The sequence below is a fragment of the Thunnus maccoyii genome, chromosome 21 (assembly GCF_910596095.1).
Source record: "Thunnus maccoyii chromosome 21, fThuMac1.1, whole genome shotgun sequence".
Lineage (NCBI taxonomy): Eukaryota > Metazoa > Chordata > Actinopteri > Scombriformes > Scombridae > Thunnus > Thunnus maccoyii.
Window position 1 is genome coordinate 9,852,702 of NC_056553.1, and position 19,453 is coordinate 9,872,154.

At 39.5% G+C, this 19,453-nt stretch overlaps 1 protein-coding gene across 1 annotated transcript; it reads left to right on the top strand.

The window, feature by feature from the left end:
- Positions 1 to 1,263: 1,263 nt before the first annotated feature.
- On the top strand, positions 1,264 to 19,032 carry LOC121887795 (phosphatidate phosphatase LPIN2-like). The gene is made up of 20 exons (XM_042398776.1): positions 1,264 to 1,348; positions 9,961 to 10,161; positions 11,868 to 11,963; positions 12,086 to 12,381; positions 12,468 to 12,584; positions 12,758 to 12,884; positions 13,091 to 13,568; positions 14,075 to 14,174; positions 14,396 to 14,583; positions 14,825 to 14,918; positions 15,387 to 15,456; positions 15,556 to 15,639; positions 15,910 to 15,989; positions 16,511 to 16,679; positions 17,290 to 17,438; positions 17,593 to 17,679; positions 17,788 to 17,940; positions 18,416 to 18,530; positions 18,673 to 18,776; positions 18,887 to 19,032. The coding sequence occupies exons 2-20, from the start codon at positions 9,970 to 9,972 to the stop codon at positions 19,029 to 19,031; spliced, it is 2,844 nt and encodes a 947-aa protein (XP_042254710.1). The 5' UTR covers positions 1,264 to 1,348; positions 9,961 to 9,969; the 3' UTR covers position 19,032.
- Positions 19,033 to 19,453: the final 421 nt, after the last annotated feature.

Here is a 19,453-nt window from a genome sequence, read left to right on the forward strand (position 1 = left end):
CAGGATAACCACTACAGAGAATGTATCTTTGTATTTATACACATATTTATACCTGCATGTGTCCACAGACAACAACTAAAGTCATAAGTATTATAAAATTAAATGAATAAAATAAAAATGAGGTCTATTCAGGAGTTCAAACAAGTAATTTTTGATAAATATCCCAAGCTATTTTTTTTTATATCATAGCCTGTTACAGCTGTATGTATTCCCTCTCCTCTTCTTCTCAGGTCTTCTACACTTGATCAGTCCTCACTGAGCTGCACCTGGCCCAGGATAGGAAGTGGTTAAATGTTTCAGGTTCCGGTTGCAGGGAGATGCTTCTGGTTTGTGGACTGCTGGTCTTTCTGCCTCTCAGTCTGGGATTTTATTTAGTGTTGCTATTGTCTTTTGACTGTCGTTTGTACTCTTTATTTAGTGTCTTGGTTGTTTTGTGTGTCTTTATGTTAATAAATCCCATGGTTTGGGTGTTTTAAAAGGTGTTAGAGTTTTACTTTGAGCTGACAAAGGGAGGAGCGTAACATAGTCTACACTTCAGCATGCTTTCTTAAAATCAAATAACTCCCTCAAAAAAAGCTGAAAACAGAGGACTGCTACCATGACTCGACATCTAAACTTGGCCAACATAGTTAAAGTCCTCCTCCACTCAAAAATGTTTTCTTCTTGTTCCTACAGTCGGATGTCTGTGCTTCACTGTGCAGAATGATGTTTATGCAGAGTTTGTTTTCACTTTCATCTGCTGAAAGTGGAAAATTTCTCTGTGCTCGTTGAAAATCAGATTTTAAGGGGTGTAAGCCTGCGAGCATGATTTGTGACATCAAAACTAGTCTGGAAGCCAGTTTTGGTCCAATATTTAACTAACACAAGTGTGATGTGGAAACTTTAAGCCTCCAGGGCATAAACACTGAGAATAGACCTCACAGTTAAGTAGGAGACTGAATGAAATATATTTGTATATTCATAGAGTCTGGATTTTTTTAACGAGGGAGAAGGAGTGGATGCAATTTTAAGGATTTTAACAAAATAATTGAACTTTTGTGTGTGTGTGTGTGTGTGGAAAAAACATATCAAACACAAACTATTATTCTAAGTTGAGTATTTTATAAGCATCTTAAAATATGTCTGGAGGGAATCTTTAGACATTTCCACATCAAACCCCCCCCCCCCCAAAACAATCAAAACCTTCATAATTAACCTGAATAATTAACTTGGTCATCTGTCCTCCTGCTGTAATCACGCGCAGCCTCGGAGCTGCAGGTCACGTGATGACGGCTGCCTGCACACAGCAGCAGCAGCAGCGGACTGACTGAAGGTGTGACAGCCTGCGGATGAGCCTCAACTCCGGCAGGTAGGAGGATTTAATCAGCTAGTCTGCTCTGTGTCCGCATTTAACGGTTCTCGAAAACATAAAATGTGGCAGATTTCGTGTGAATGTGTCTTCATGTCGTCTCTCTGTGCTCTGCCGAGTCCTTGAAATGTTTCTGAGGAGTCATTTAGCTGCTTGTGCGGAACTCCTGAGTCCTGAATATCGATTTTGGAGTGCTGTGATAGCAGATATAATCAATAAGCACAATATGTGTCTTCTCGTCAAAGTAAACCGGCATTTAACAATGTTGTGACGCGTTATTGCTATTTATGAAATTGCAGTGCTTCTCATAAATGTCTGTTTTGTCAGCAGGGTCCCTAAACGCCTCACATGTTTATGGGAGAAGAGTTTGCTTTACTGGAAGATTAAATGACGAAATTTTAGATTTTTTTTTATACCAGCATCACACAGTTGCTTCTTTGACTACATTCATGGCAATATCATGACTCTTATGACGTAATAGCGTATGTTTATTTACCCATATGCCTCAAGTTTTACCATCTGATTGTATTAAACAGCATTCTGTCAAATAGAGCTGCAAAGATAAGTTGATTAATCGATAAGTCGACTGACAGAAAATCAGTTGGCAACTATTTTGATAATTGAATAATCATTTTAGTAATTCTGGAAGAGGAAATGCCGGAAATTTGCTGGTTTCAGCTTCTCAAATGTTAAGTTTTTATGCTTTTCTTTGTCATACATGATAATAAACTGAATATCTTTGGGTTTGACACTGTTGGTCTTACAGAAGAAGACATTTGAAGACATCACCTGTGACTCTAGGAAAAATTTTTAGCCATTTTTTTTACTATTTACTTACATTTAATAGAGAAAAAGACTTATCGATTCAATCAAGCAAATATTTGACAGATTAATTGATAATTAAAATAATCATTAGTTGCAGCCCTCCTCAAATATTGAGACATTAGATCTGAGAGATATATGATCCATACTTTATCATATCTTGATAATGAGAGTCAATATTCACACAGATTTAAGCTGTTGTAAAATAGTGATATACTTGTCATCTCCCTTGTGAGTCTGTCACCATTATCGATTCATCTGCCACTTATTTTCTTAATTAATTGTTTAGTCAATGAAATGCTAAGATAATCACAATGTCTAAGCTCACGGTGATGTCGTCAATTCATCTGTCCAACAGTCTAACACCTGAAAATATTCAATTTTGTCATATATGTCAAAGAAACACATTAAATCGTCACATTTGAGAAGCTGAAACCAAAGAACATCTGGCGTTCTTGCTTTAAAAATGACTGAAATGTTTCCTAATAGATTTTCTTTGGATTGACTTAATCAATTAATTGACTAATCGTTGCAGCTCTAAGGTGAAAGCTGTGACATACAAATTACTAATGAATGTTTTCATGTAGCGCTGAGAAGAAAAGCTCAAGTTTTAATAGTTAATTGACAAAAAATTGATCGCACTGTGCTGATAAATGATCTATCTTTTATCAAGCTAAACTACCAAACATACATTGGTTCCAGTTCCTCAAATTTTAGGAACTGCTTGTTTTCTTTGTCTTTTATCATCGTCAACAAGATATCTTTGTGTTTTTGATTGTTGGTTGGACAAAAGAAGCTATTTTTATTAGCCATTTTACTCTAGAAATGTGTTGTTTTTCCAATTTTATAGACTAAATGATCAATTATGAATCAAAAAATATTAGATAAATTACTCAAATGAAAATAATTGTTAGTTGCAGCCATAGCAGCATTATCAATATGCAGTTACTGAGTCAAAAACATTGTGGTATGCGGTCTAAATTTTTCAGTATTGGTCACTTCAGTGGTTGTGGTTGAAATGAAAACCTGCAGTCTCGGTGGCACGGGGTTGGTCAAAACAACAACCGGCTGACGCAGAATCACGTTGGACACTTGGACGTAGTGAGCAGGAGAAACGTGCCGAGACAGGGAAAGCTAGATTCATCCTAATCTTGTAAACAGGATTAACACCTCTTAAGATCTCACCCCATACAGACGAGAGTGTGTCATGGCTGAACTGGGCTGTGGCTCATCAAGCAAGTATGGACAGTTTCTAGTGAAGCCCAGAGAGGATCTAAAAAAACAGAGCTTAAGGTTTTTAGTCCCCCTCATTCTAATCATATTATATCCAAGGAGATGGCTGCATTATTGTGTTAATATGATACTGTAGAGTTGATGTCAGTACATCCTCATTCCTGTCAATGAGGAAGAAGCACAGTAAACAAGTATTGTTTAAAAATGAAAATGAAAGTAAAACAGCGTCTTGTAATAGCATCCTTCCTTCCTTTGTTTGTGCAACATGTTTGAAATGCAGCTCAAAGAAAAATATAATACGTTTTGACCTTGACAGTCCATTCTTAACCTTGGAACAATAAACAGTCTTGACTCAAGATCTGCTTACTCACCGTTAATGAACCTTTTCACCGCATCACATGGTCTTCATCAGCAGATGACGTTTAAAGATGTGTTAAGTTTAAATTTTTCTGAATAATTTTAGAATTTCTCTCGTTAAGTCAAGTCAATTTTATTTATATAGCACCAAATCACAAGTTATCAAGTTCAACTTATCTAAGGGCACTTTTCACATAGAGCAGGTCTAGACTGTACTCTTTTTTTGTAGTGACTGTGGTTCAGGCGGTAGAGCGGGTCATCCACTAATTGGAAGATCAGTGGTTCGATTCCCGGCTCCTCTAGTCTGCATGTTGAAGTGTCCTTGGGCAAGCTACTGAACCCCAAATAGCTCCTGATGGCTGTGCCAGGACCCTGCGTGGTAGCTTGCCGCCATTGGTGTGTGAGTGTGTGAACGGGTGAATGTGGCTTGTAGTGTAAAAGCACTTTGAGTGGTCGGACGACTAGAAAGGCGCTATATAAGAGACCCAACACTCCTCCATGAGCAAGCACTAGGCGAAAGCGACGAGGAAAAACTCCCCTTTAACGGGAAGAAACCGGAGTGTAGGTGAGTGTCCGTCTGCCTCGATTGGTTGGGTTGAGAGAGACACAGAGAAGCACAGCAACAACAACAATAACAGCAATAATAATAGAAATATGACTAATAATAATAGTGGTAGCAGTGGGCAAAAATGACTAATAAATCGTAATTATCGTCCATGTTGGCTTAAAAATTTAGCTTGATTGTTCATCTGCTAATGAAGACTGTTTGAAAGCTCCAGAACAAGTGAGTAAATAGATCTTGAGATGAGATTGTTTTGTCAAATACATTTATCAAGGAACAAACTTGTATAATCAGTGTAGTTTTATGATACATGCATGATTTATCTTTTTCGACCCGCGTATTATGTCTTGATCATTTTTAGGGCTGCAACTAACGATTATTTTCTCGATTGATTGTTTTAATAGTTCTATAAAAGGTCCGAAAATTGTGAAAAGTATTGTTTCCCAAAAGCCCAAGGTGCAGCTCTGATCATTTTAATGCGTTTCAAGCCCTCACTTTGACTTACAATGGGAACAGAACATTATCACACCACCACATCTGTACTCAGACTTGGAGTTTTAGAGCAGAGAGGTCTGAATGAAGTGCTGTGGGAGTTGAAGCTCTTACTAAATTTGGTGTGGTGTGTGTGTGTGCAGATCATGCAGACAGTGTGCAGTCAGCTCACTAGTGAGACCTGGCTATCACGGCTGATGGCCCTCATCTAGACACTTCTGCTTTGTCCATGTAATGAGCAATGCACTTTCACTCTACAATGTGCTGTGTTATACAAGGGGAAACATACAGTACATGAACACAGTGTGCACAATAGAACACTATTATCTGGTACCATAATACACAGTATGCCTGCAGTGACTTTAGTCTGTTTGTACTTATAATTCAGTCACAGCTGTGACTTTATTATCACATCACACTCTGTTGGTCCAGAGTGAAATATGGTGACAACTGTTCATTGAATTGCCAGGAAATTTTGTACAAACATTCATGGTCTCCAAAGGATGAATCCTACTGACTTTGGTGATCTACTGACTTTATAACGTAGCTCCGCCAATTGGCCAGATTTAGGTTCATGACCTCTAAAACAACTGACCTAATTCCTGTCAGCCTCAGCTGCACCTCAGTTCAGGTTCATGCCATGACATACTGCAGCATGCTTACATGCAAACAGGCTCTACTGTCATGCTAAATGTTAACATGTAAGTTTGAGTTTTGGCAACTGTTGATCTTCATATTTTTTCAGATTTTATAGTTTAAATGATTAATCTGTTAATCAAGGAAATAATTATATTAAAGGACAGGTTCACAATTTTTCAGGTGCTCATATGAAGATTGAAACAATTGCTGGCTATAATCATTCCTCCTGTTCATACTGACCATTAGTAGATCCCTTCCTAATGTACTTACTATGTAAGTGACAGGGGACAAAATCCTCCTTCTGTGCAAAAATGTATTTAAAAGTTTATCTGAAGATGATATGAAGTTTCAGCCGTCCGAGTTACTCAAATAAAGTTGATATCCTCCACAGTTTCAGTCTTTTTAGTAAGAAAATTCCCTCCTTGTGTCTTGACAGTGTTTTCCTGTTCAGCTGCCGTGATCAGGGATCTTAACAAAAAGAGGGAATCTGGCTCTAAAATATGGCTGGGCAATATCGATATTATGTCTATATTGTGATATAGACTAGATAAAGGCTTCATTACAGTAAATTGATGTAATTTTCTGAAATTAACAGACTGCTCTAACTGTTCTATTATTTGTCTTTACCCACTTAGTCATTATGTCCACATTACTGATGATTATTTATCAAAAATCTAATTGTGTAAATATTTTGTGGAAGCACCACTAGTCATCCCGACAATATTATCACAATATCGATATTGAGGTATTTGGTCAAAAATATAATTTGATTATAATTTGTCCATATTACCCAGCCCTACTCTAAAAAGACATCAATTCTGAAAGATATCTACTTGCTTTGACTAGTTTGGAAGGCTTGAGCTTTATATTAGCTTCAGATAAACCATTTTTTAACAGGAGACTTGTGGATTTTGGTCCCAATCACTTTTTGTGCATTATGAAGGGATCTTCTAATGATCAGTATGAACAGGAGGAATGATTACAGCAAGAAAAACATGTGTCAGTGTTCATTTGGGCACCCGACTGATGTTTTAGGACAGAGTTGAAAAATTGTGAACCTGTCCTTTTTAATATGCACGCTCAAATTTTCTTCTTCTTTGAGTTCTGTATGGAGACTTTTCCAGCACAGGACGGCGGTGATGGCGGGGCCGGTGCTAAGAGAGGTTATGTAAGAGTTTTAGGGCTCAGGCTCGGTGTTATTTTTCCCTCAGAGAGTTTATGCTCAGTCAGAGGGGTTAGAAAGTTTGTAGGAGCGGTGGTGCATGGCACAGACAGGGAGGAGAGGAGGCCTTACATCTGCTCAGACCTGCTGCTCTTGTTTTGTCCTGCTGGGGTGTAATGGAGCTCTCAGGGAGGTTTCCTGCAGAGCAGCAGGGCTGGCGGCTGCACCTGAAGTCCTCCTGGACTCTGGTGAGTTAGGATGCTGGTTAGACTTCCATTTGAACATGCAGAGTGGATTACATGGAGCTTTTCTTCCCTCTGTTATAACAAAAACAAAATTTATATGACCTATTTTTTGTTTTTTTTTGGAAAGTGCAGTGTTGATCTCTAATGTTTAGGAGACAAATGTGAATCTCTCTACTCTAGTAAACCTAACTCTGACCCCATCCTAACACAGACTCTATTTCTAACCCAAACACTGAACTAGAGCTGCAACGGTAAGTCCAATTAATCAATTAGTCGATCATCAGAAAATTAATCAGCACCTGCTTTGATAATCAGTTAATCGTCTTTATTTCATGCGAAAATGCCAAATATTTGATGGTTCTAGCTTCTCAAATGTGAAGATTTGCTGTTTTTTCCTTTTTATATATAACAGGTAATTGAATATTTCAACATTTCAGACTGTGAGTCAGATAAAATGAGCATTCTGAAGACATCATCAACTTGTGAATGCCATTTTTTCACATTTTTTTTTAACATTTCATAGACCAAATGATTAATTGACTAGTCGAGAAAATAATTGTTAGTTGCAGCCCTACACTGAACATCTGTAGATCACCACTAATTGAGGGGCGATATGAATTGGAAAAAAAAAGCATGTGGTTAAATCGTACTGTATAATTTTATTTTTTGATATCAATATATATTGTAATAAATTAAATTCCCTAGAAATTCCAATATATGACCCAATGGAAATAGTTTTTTATTTGAATCCAGTGAATTAAATACCACATAAATGCAACAATCCTGTAAATCCATATTAATATAAAGCTCATTGATTCGCAACATTATCCAAAATGCTCTAAGACAATCACACATGTTAAAGTAAAACAGAATATGAAAATGAAACCTTAGTACGACTGTACAATAAAATTTCAAATGGTATTGTGTCATGGCATTTATAGCCCAACCCTGCTTTATGGTGTAACATTGTTCCATTACACCATGTTGAGACTCAGTGTAGTCACATGATTGTCATGTGACTACAGTGTGCAACAGTTTTTTGGTACAGTACTGTATGTTCTGTTTATTCACAGTTAGATTTTTTTTGTTATTCTCAATGAAAGATGATTTTCAGTGTTTTTTCCGTCAGTAGTTTTGCTGGTGCAGTAGCTGCCAGTTTTAGAGACCAAAAGGTTTCAAAGTCCATCTAGCTGGTATGCAGCTCTGATTCAGTCAGTGTAAACCATTGTCCTAAATACTGAGACGCATTGCTAAAGTGTCATTGTTCAGATTGTAAACACACACACATTAAGTCTTTGTCTGTAAGTCAAACATGCTCCAAGGTGCAAACGGTGATTACAGATGCTGTAGCCAAGGTGAGCACACACACAGTGACACTCTGATGATGGAATAAGAGTGAAAAACAAAGATTTAATCTCAGAAAATGTGGCTTTCATCTTTTTTTGTGTCCTGTAGAAATCCAGGAAACACTTAACTTTGATCATGGGCTGGTTTTGCATGAGGTGAAAAATAAGAAAAGCTATGTTCAAGTGTAATATGATACAGAAAACAATTTAAAATCCAGTTAAGCCAGATGTGGATAAACATTCAGCAACTGTTGATTGATTTTTATCAGTCATCTCAATAGCAGTGTGTATGAAAGTATTGTGGTGTTCATGTGTGGTTGACACTAGACTCAAGAGCTAAACTTTGTTCCTCAATTTTGCATGAATCTTTTTCTTTTTTTAGATTTACTTATTTTTGTGAATTTTATAATGGTCCTTTTGCATAAGAAATACTTTTTTTGTAATGAGTGAGTGACTTTCTAGAAAGGAGAGTAATAACGAGAAGAGTATCAGCTCATCATCGTGACAGAATGAGGTCCTGCTTTCTATCTTTTCATCTTTGTGCAAATTGATGTGATTTTCTCGGTTCCTCTTCTCTCCTGTACGTGTTTTATATCAGTTTATGCACCAGCTGAGAATCTGTGAAATGATTTGAATGGTCAGAGGAGATAAATTCAACATGTAAGTAATTCATCAGTATGTTTTTCATAGTTGGAGATAAAAAAAAATTGGAAGGAAAAGATGTCAAGGCGAACATGTTCAGAATCAGAAGGATACAGTCTGCTTGTAAAATCTTGGTGCATCAAACACATTTCAATATTTCCTGCTGTCACTGAAATGGTAACTAGTACACTCTTAAGTTCATCTGCATAAATCAATTGCTGATGAGACAGTTCAGAGTGAAGATCAGAAAGCTGAAAAATCAGTTTTAATTCTGACCTTTTAACATTTTCTGTTTACATATATAAACCATATGCTGCTTGAATGTGTTATCTGTCATGTTTTAGCTGTTTTCTGACTCCTCACATGTTGACCTGAAATCGTTCTGAATCATTCTGGTGTCGTATCTTAACATGAAGTAATAACAAAATTCACAGTCACCTAATGTGCAGTTTAGAAAAAAAGTATACTGTCACAATTGTGGCCACCTAAGTTCTTAATCTGCGCCATTTGTGCAGTGAAAGCTGTTTATTGTTTTGTAGTACTTTCGCAGCAAATGAAGCATGGTGTATTGTGCGAGATAATACTTTGAGCCGTATTTGGATTTTGGATAGATTTAGATATTAACTGTATGTGCTCTTCTGTCCAGTTATGAAGCTCAAACTTTAGTTCATCTGCCCTTATTTCTGTGTTTATTGTTGATGGATCATATTGAGGAAACAGACAGGTTAGACTTCTTCTACTTCAAATTTAAGTGTCTTCCTTTCACATGCTCTCATAAGAATCAAAGAGAGGACAAACCTGCCACACACTGTCCTCTCTGCTCTGGTCTGCTGCAGCCTTGTTGCTGCAATCGAGGGCCTGATTAAGTCTTGATCAGCTCAGGACTCTTTTCAGGAAAATGGGACAGAGCCGCTGTGTTTAGGGACCAGCATGCATTTCCGTTGCAGACTATTCTGAACAACAGGAGCGCTTACTACAGGGACAGTGGCCCAGTAAAAGCAAAAAAAAAAAGTAGTGTCTGGTTTTATTCTGCTGTTCTACTTAAAGATAACGCAGAACTTCTTGTGCATAGATTGCTGACGTTGCATATATGTGTTATTTTTGCCGGACAGGTGGACACCATGAACTACGTGGGGCAGCTGGCGGGCCAGGTGCTGGTGACAGTGAAGGAGCTCTATAAGGGGATTAATCAGGCCACTCTGTCTGGCTGCATCGATGTGATCGTGGTACGACAGCCTGATGGGACGTTCCAGTGCTCCCCTTTCCACGTCCGCTTTGGAAAACTGGGGGTTCTTCGCTCTAGAGAGAAAGTGGTCAGTGCACGAGAGCTAAAGCTGCACATTTGTGTCTGTAATGACAATCTGATGTTATGAATAGTGTTTACATTTTTTGTTAAGGTTCAGTTTTCCAGTCCTTTCAACATTTTAAGTGAAGTGTGTGTTCTGAAAGAAATATTTTAGTGGAAAGCAATGTCACAGATGGTTATGAAGGATTAAATTATAATATAACAATGTTTGATTGATTAAGCAACCCTAGTAAACCTAAAAATACAAGGAAAACTCTCTTACTTTATTGAAATATCATTATTATATTGAATTTCTACTACAAACATGAACAACAACATGAAATAAAATTTGGTTGCACTTTCTAATAAGGCATAAACCATTAATAAAAATACATTTTTTGGTTGCCAGGTTGTGAAAGATCCCTCTAGCTCTTCAGTTTATCTGACTGATTGACCAGGAAAAGGGATTTTCCACAACCTGGCAACCCAAAAGTGTTAATTAATGGCTTATAACTGATCTATAAAGCATTATTAAAGTATATATTAACCTTTAATAAAGGCATTAGTGACAGATTGTAACCCTTATTTTGAATGGTGACTTGTTAGAAGGTGGTACCAGGATATTTTCTTCTCTTTTCCTCTGAAGCACTATGAGCACCACCAACTAATCCACTCTCTGCTTCTCACAAGAGCAGATTGCCCTTTCTCTCTATTTATAGGCACAGTGTAGTTGTCACCAGAGGAGGACTAAAGGTGGGGAGCTCAGATTTAGCGTCTTACTCCCAACATGTAAAGATTCATCCCATTCAAAAAAAGTGTCTTTAGAGAAAAGGTTTAGCTTACAGGAAAGCCGAGCTGTGCAGGAAGTAAAGTCTGTGGTTTCAGTGATTCTGTAAATCATTTTGACACTGTTGAGTAACCAAGCAAAACCTTATCTTGACCTCATATCAAATGTCAACGTCTTGCAGACACTTCCAGTAGATTTTGTCTTAACTTCCTTTCCATTCTGATAATTTAAAGGTGGAAGAAAGCTTTTTTTTGTGTGCGCAGACCTCGCATATTTGTACTTGTGTCGTTGACTTTTTGTCCTTTTCAACAACCTAATTCCACCTGGTTTTGAGTTAAAGCTGTTTGTTTAATTCAGGGATAAGAGCTGTGGCATATGCAAGCCTTCACACAAGCTGCTCACTGTTTTTCTGTGGATTAACTCTAATTCTTCAGGTAAATCTGTGACAAACATGAACAATAAGTACATTAAGTGCTTTTTGTTGTAAACAAACCTCATTAATGCCTGTTAAAGGTGAGGTGCAGTGTGTAGAATTTAGCTGAACAGACTTGACAGAAATGGAATATAATATTCATAAGTATGTTTTAATTAGTGTATAAGCACCTGAAAACAAGAATCATGGTATTTTTGTGAGCTTAAAATGAGCCCTTTATATCTACATAGAGAGCAGGTCAGGTCCTCTTCCATGGAGCCCACCATGTTGCACCGCCATGTTTCTACAGTAGCTCAAAACAGACAAACCAAAGACTGACTGTAGACAGGGCCTGCCATGTTTTTTTTGAGTTTTGCAGCCACCAATCTGCAACCTCACTACTAGATGCCACTAAATCTTATACACTGCGCCTTTAAAACTTGAGGCCCACTGAGGAGAGCGTGGTGACCTGGTGCATAGTTAAGTGTTGTACAGAGTGTGTATCTCACAGAAACGTGTTGTTTTGATTGTGCAGATTGACATAGAAATCAATGGGGAACCTGTTGAGTTGCACATGAAGCTTGGAGACAACGGAGAAGCCTTTTTTGTCCAGGAGACAGAACAGCACAATGTGAGTTTTGCACACTGTGATGGATATGACAAGGAATTTAATTTTGCTTTCAATATTTCTTGGACCTTTCTTGCTTAGCTTAGCTTTCTTTTTTTTTTTTTATATATATAACACCAACACAGGAGATCATCCCAGCCCACCTGGTGACCTCGCCCATCACCACAGAAGAACCACTGTTCAGGAGCAGAGAGCCCAGAAATGGGGGATCATCGGCGGAGAGCAGTCAGCCTCTCAGTCCAGAAGAACCAGCCTCTGGAAACCTGCAGCCCTGCTCCAACACAGCCGGCAAGAAGAAGAAGAGACGCAGGAGGAAGCACAAGGCCGAGCACCGGAAGGAGGAGCAAACCACACCTGCAGGCGGGGAGCTGGAGCTGTGTGAACTCAGTTCAGACGATGAGCACAACACACACAATGGACGGTAAGTAGACATGTTTAGTTCGTTCGCTGGATTCTGATGTGTTGTGATTTTCTGTAAACTTTAATTTCATCGTGTCATGTCTTAAGGGCATCTTCACTCGCCACGATGAAGGACAATACGGACCACAGGCAACATTCCCCCCCCACCGCCCTGGAATGGGACAGCTACCCGTTCTCAGACGGAGACTGGTCGCCCTGCACTGCGTATGGCCCACTCACTCTGTCCATTCAAATATTTACACAGCTCATACAAGCAGAGAGTTACAACAAGAAATAATTTTCTCCTTTATCAAAACAAACAGGACAAGGTTGTAAAACAAAGCACTCCCACAGCGCCATTACAGCTGACTCAGTGGAAATGTGGTTTTTGCTTACAGCAGGGAGATGTCTGGGCCCATGTCGCCAAAGAGTGATTCCGAGTTGATGGTGAATCCTGCAGAGAGCATGCTCAGGGCCGACTCGCACATGCAGTGGAGCTGGGGAGAGTTTCCAGAATCCACCAGGGTATGACTCATATCTAGCATCTCAGAATCTGGCTTTAAATTTTCTTATTGAAAATCCCCCAAACACAAGTAAAGAATTGCCAGGCTGCAATGAGAAAAGAGACATTTGTGAAGTGAAGATTGTATCTTCAATGAGGATATGAACAAATCTAACTAATACGCATATATTGAAGGATAATCTTGTGTTGTTTTGTTTTTGTTATCTAGGTCAACAAAAAGGACAAGTCGAAGACGTTGACCATCACTCCCTCAGAGAATACACATTTCAGGGTTATCTTGAGTTCAGAAGCCATGGAGGCAGAGTCAACGGAGAGAGAGAGAACAACGGATCCAATCTGCAGCATCGTCAAACCAGAGCCCCGGACCGTCAAACCCGATCAGTGCAGCTGCAAACCGCAGCCCCCTGAAGCTTCATCACAGCCCAGTTGTTCTGGGCACGACACAAGCATTACTCAGCACAAGCCAGACCTTTCAAATTTAAGCTTTTCATCTGAGCCATGTCCCAGTAACTCCGACCTCAGCACGAAAAACGTACGGAAGACCAGGTGGACGTCTTCGCCGCCCAGCCGCAGGGACAGCAACTCTGCTGCCAGCGGAGTCAGTGATGTGGCCGGAGACTCAGCAGCTGTGTGTCCAGACGCAAGAGCCTCCACCAAACCCACCGACTCCCCCACCAAGAGGAGAGGTAACACTACTTCCTTCATACCTCGCTCTGAAAATGTGATTTGTAGTAACGATTCATTGCAGCGCAATTGCAAATAACTTCAGAATGTCTGACAAACAGGAAGCTGCTAGTAATTTCTAATGGTCAGTTTTGCTTTCTGTGGAAAAAATGACTTCTTATGAGATTAATCGGACTTCAAAATAGGTTAAAATGTTTTATTCTGTGTCATAAAATGTTTAAAAACTGTATAGAAGTGTCTGATGATTTCAGTAGTTGAATGATTCTTATTTTGCATCTTAAATGACGGGAAGGTCTTAGAATAAAACTCCAGATCACTATAAGTGATGACAATCTACACCCAACCATGTAAGTGAATGTTAACAGGAAGGATGTGGTTTCTATTTGGGCCTAAGTTCACGCTCTCTGTCTGGGGCTGCTCTGCATTCACATGAGAAGTTAAAAGTACAGGAAATGAAAAAAAGTCAGTCGTTTCTGAATAGACTTCTCTTCTGTTTCTTTCTAAAAAGGTGTGAGAAAGAGGAGCCAACATCAGGGACCTGAAGATATTTACCTGGATGATCTGAATGCACTCGAGCCTGATGTTGTTGCTCGGTACTTCCCGAAAAGGTGGGATGCCTTAAAGAGTGAAGTCATATTACCTCTCCAAACCCTTTATCTCAATTATGTACAGTCTTCAATACTTACACCTTGCCCTAGCTGTAAATAGAAGCATGGACTGGCATTAATGTGCATTTTTGAAACAAATAAAAGTGGCTGCATATGTTTAGACACCTCAGTAATTCTGTTCTGTGAAATGGGACTAATGTACCTTCCTGTCTGTGTTTCAGTGAGTCTGAGCAGGTTCCTAAGCACTGGGTCGAGACGGGGAGGCGCTCTGGATCCCAGTCGCCTCAGTCGGTGGGGAGCGCAGCAGCAGACAGCGGCACAGAGTGTCTGTCCGACTCTGCCGGTGACCTACCTGACGTCACCCTGTCACTCTGTGGTGGAGTTAGTGAGAATTCAGAGATTGCTAAAGGTAGCTATTACCTGTTTGCAAAAGTGGTGAAAGTGTTTTCTTCTTAAAACAAAATGCATAATGGAAAGTACATATTGAAAGACAGTAGCAGCACCTGAGTGAACTATATTACTCATACAGGATGTTAATGGTTTGTATTATGGGGATGTTGTTCATTTTAACAAGAAGTGTGCATCACATATTTTGAGTTTCCTGCTTCACTTCTCCTGATACGGGCCTTTTTATGTTCAATTTGTTCCAGAAAAATTCATGGAGCACATCATTACCTACAACGAATTTGCAGAGAATCCAGCAATTATTGACAATCCCAATTTGGTGGTTAGAATTGCAAACAGGTAAGGTTTCATGCTCACATATACAGTGTTGTGCAAAAGTTTGAGGCACTAAAAGTAAAGTGAGGATGCTTCCAAAAATAATGCTATGAGTAGTTTTCATACAAAGTGAAGGATGTTCTTCTGTGGATTTAGGCTGTCCCAGTTGACTGACTCAGATGTTGAGATCAGGGCTCTGTGGGGGCCGTACCATCTGTTCTGGGAGTCCTTGTTCTTCTTGTAGGTGAAAGTAGTTCTTTATGACTCCGGCTGTATTTTTGGGGTCATTGTCGAGCTGCAGAATAAATTTGGGACTGATCAGATGCCTCCCTGCTGGTATTGCATAATGGATAATAATCTAAAGTGCCTAAAACTTTTGCACAGTCCTGTATATGATAAAATACTCCCATCATAGTTTTACAGTTGATTCATTAATATGCCGTAACCTTTGTAATATGATCACATTATATTCAAAACAAACTTATTTTCCAGATATTACAACTGGACACTGGCAGCACCGTTGATCCTTTGTATGCAGGCTTTTCAGAAGAACCTGCCAAAGGTATCTGCTGATCTATTGTGTTTATAGTGCACCATGTAATCCTGTACTGTATGTGCACATTGTGTCTATTCACACATGGACCGTTTATCTGAATGGCAGGCTACAGAAGAGGCCTGGGTGAAGGACAAAATGCCGAAGAAGTCTGGGCGCTGGTGGTTCTGGAGAAAGAGCAGCGTGAAGCAGGTAGTGAAACTGTGTGACTCAGACAACAGTCTTTAAGTAATCTAGTGAGTCACACTTCCATCTGTGTGTTTACAGTGTAGCGGAGGTCAGTGGGAATCCTGTATTGTTTGACTAACTACAAAACATCTCTGTTTTGCATTATTGTGGAAACATTTAAGTTATGAAACAACCTTTACATCATACCTTTTCAGTGTTCTTTGCTTTTTAATCTTAAAGATCTATGTCAGGTCATAGATGGCCAATATGTCATCTGCTTCCTCCTCTCCTCAGTCATCATCAGAGACCAAGTTAGAGAGACAGGAGTCCCTGACCAGAGAGAGCCCTGCCCTCCACCAGGCCCCAGAAACACAGTGAGTCAGCAACAACGCTCTGGCTTCCTCACAACACTACAGTCACACACCAACACAAGCAGTGTTGGGTAAACATGTCCCACAGAGGCCGGATTAGCATGTTAGTCAGCGAGCAGTGCTGTCATTTCATGTCTCATAGACTCATCCATTAAGAGTCCAGGACAAAGACTTTAAATATTGTTTGAGAGCTTCTTTGGGAGCTTCTACATAAAAATCTGTGTCATACACTGTTGAGGATGCTTTCAATTTCAGCATAAAAGAAGTCTAAAACATAAAGTATATTTACTGCTGCCCTCTTGTGGCTTAAAATGACTTTGCATGGGGGTTTTTTGTCCTACAGTTGACACACATACTGTAATCTAATAACAACATGCACATCAAAATAGAAGTCCTTATCTTTTTATTCTCATTATTTTGATGTAGATTTGTCTTAATCAAATTGGTCTCAGTTGCTAAACATGTTGACTCATGATCCCATCCATATGTGCAAGTGTGCAGTTTGATCCTGTATCTTCTTTCAGACTGTCCTGCAGGCAGAAAACAGCTGAGTGGTCCAGCGACGACGAGACTAAAGAGCTGAACGCTGAGGCGCCTGCTCTGACGCCTACTGAGCGTGTGCAGACAGAAGGCCCGGCACCGGCTCTGTGTCCCTCTTACAAGAAGTCCCTGCGTCTGTCGTCCGACCAGATAGTAAGACCACTGAGCACTGACATTGGTAGTGTGATTAAAATGAACTAAAGACAGAAATGGTCTCATCAGTCAGCTATTTTTGCGATGATGTAACGTTACACTGAAGCCCAGTGAAAAGGTTGACCTGAGGGGAAAAAGGAAACAGCTTTTCTCTTTATTTATTTAGTGTATTTTTTTTGTGTGCAAACAAACAGTAGTGAGATCATATCTTGGACTCCTGGCTAGATATATGATATTTCTTAGCGCTCTTTAATGCTGATAGTAGTGAAATCTTATCCAGATGAATTACAGGAAGATCAGACACAGAAATAGATGACAAATGGCAAATATAGTAACTCACACTTGAACATTATTTTACTTTACTTTGGTCTGTAGTAAGATATCTTGATAATTAAATGAATGGCCAGATTTCTATGAAACTTGCAGCTCCACAGTATGAATCCTAGTGTCTTTGGGCTCATTGCTATCAAAATGACTGATCACATTAATAATACCTAGAGGAGGAACCTTTTACATCTTGGACAAATCGATGAGCTTTAATTTTCCTTTTATCCTCTGGTCTCACCTTCAGGATAAAATAAAAAGTCTGATCATTTTCTGTCTCTTTCAGGCCAGCCTGAAGCTGAGGGAGGGGCCGAACGATGTCACCTTCAGCATAACCACTCAGTACCAGGGGACGTGTCGGTGCGAGGGCACCATCTACCTGTGGAACTGGGACGACAAGGTCATAATCTCTGACATCGACGGCACCATCACCAAGTACGGAAAATATTTCCACCTCCTCAGTATTATGTGTTTATTCTCAGGCAGGTACTGCACTGTCCTCTTCTCAGGCTTGTCAGTTGCTGGTAGACTAAGTCTCAATAGAAATCATGTTTATTTTCTAACGAGGTTGATAATTCTCTTCCTGCAGATCAGATGTGTTTGGTCACATCCTGCCTCAGCTTGGGAAAGACTGGACTCATCGAGGAATTGCAAAGCTTTACCACTCAGTACACGAGTAAGTCTACATGTTCACTGTTCTGTTGGCATAAAACACGACAAACATCGGAGAGACTCAAGTGAAGTGAAAGATTTAATCTGTTTAATGAATATCTGACCACCACAGGAATGGGTACAAGTTCTTGTACTGTTCGGCCCGAGCAATCGGCATGGCTGACATGACACGAGGATATTTGCACTGGGTGAACGACCGGGGGACTCTCCTGCCTCAAGGACCCCTCATGCTCTCCCCGAGCAGCCTCTTCTCTGCCTTTCACAGGTACAGTAGGAGATCTGTTCCCCGAGCAGATGCTGTGTGCTGTTTGAAGCTCTGCTTTTTTCGTCAGTCAGTATCATAATTAAGATGTTGACAGGTCTTTGGCTCACATGGCAGCATTTTTACTGACTTCAAGCAGAAATGTCTAGAGGTAATTTATCACGGTGCAGATTACTGTAAATCCATCCTTTGCTTGTCTGGCTTGTCACATCATCCACTGTTGAACAGCTGCAAACTACACTGCTGAAGAGCAGTTTTGAAGCCAAAAATCTCAGCACACCGGTTGCATCATTTGAGTCACTGATAATGATGAATAACCACATCAGAGACCTGCAGTTTTTATGGTCCTTTTGTTTTACAGAGCAGTAAACATTTAACTAATTTAAATCCATTCTAAGCTTGTTTTAAAGGCAACTCTAGCACCAGCAGCGGGTCAGAGGTTAAGTCTGTAATCCTTTCTTTGTAATTCTCCTGTTAGAGAGATCATAGAAAAAAAGCCTGAGAAGTTCAAGATCGAATGCCTCACAGACATCAAGAACCTGTTCTTCCCAAACAAACATCCCTTCTACGCAGCCTTTGGAAACAGAGAGAGTGTAAGTAGAACTGTTTTGTTTATTTGTTGCCATTTTCAGTTTGGGGTTTTACCATCACATGCTTTTACGTTCGTATTTCATCACAGCTAGTTATATATAACTTGCAACAACAAGTTAAATGTATTTTTTTTCTGTGATTAAGGATGTTTTTGCCTACAAGCAAGTGGGTGTGCCAGTGTGCCGGATATTCACAGTGAACCCTAAGGGGGAGTTAATCCTCGAGCAAGCCAAAGGCAATAAAACATCGTAAGTATTAAAGCATCAGTGGAGTCTTTGTTTTTTTTTTTTTTTGTCTGTCCGCTGTTTCTCTCAGACAAATGTTTATTGTTCCCGTTTTGCTGGTTTTTATTTTGCAGATACAGCCGGCTGAGTGAGCTGGTGGAGCATGTTTTTCCTTTACGAAGCACGCAACACAACGCCACCTTCAGCTGCCCAGAGTTCAGCTCCTTCTGTTACTGGAGACAACCGATCGCTGAGGTGTGTTTTGAAGAGCTGCTTTAACTCACACTGACAAAAAGAAATTACTTGAAATCAACATAATCCAGAGCAACAGATTTTTTTTTTTGCATAAATGACTGTATGCACTGACTTAAAACTGTTGATAATAATTCATTGTTAGTTTTGTAGGCTACTGATGTATTTTGATATTGCTTATATTGCTTTAGACACATTCCACTTCAGTGAAATGTTTGGGATAATACTGTATCCCATATAGGGTTAGGGTTAAGTGCATCATCATCATCTTCTCATTTAGGGATTCATGTACTTGGAAAGTATCCTTGCTGCTTGAGCTACACATAACAGGTGTATTTGAAGGCTGTCTGAGCACTTTTAAAAGGTATTTGGTGTGAAAAAAAATAGTGACTTGAGAACTATTATCGTCATCAAACAAACAGTACCACGTAATATTTAGTGCAGCTATG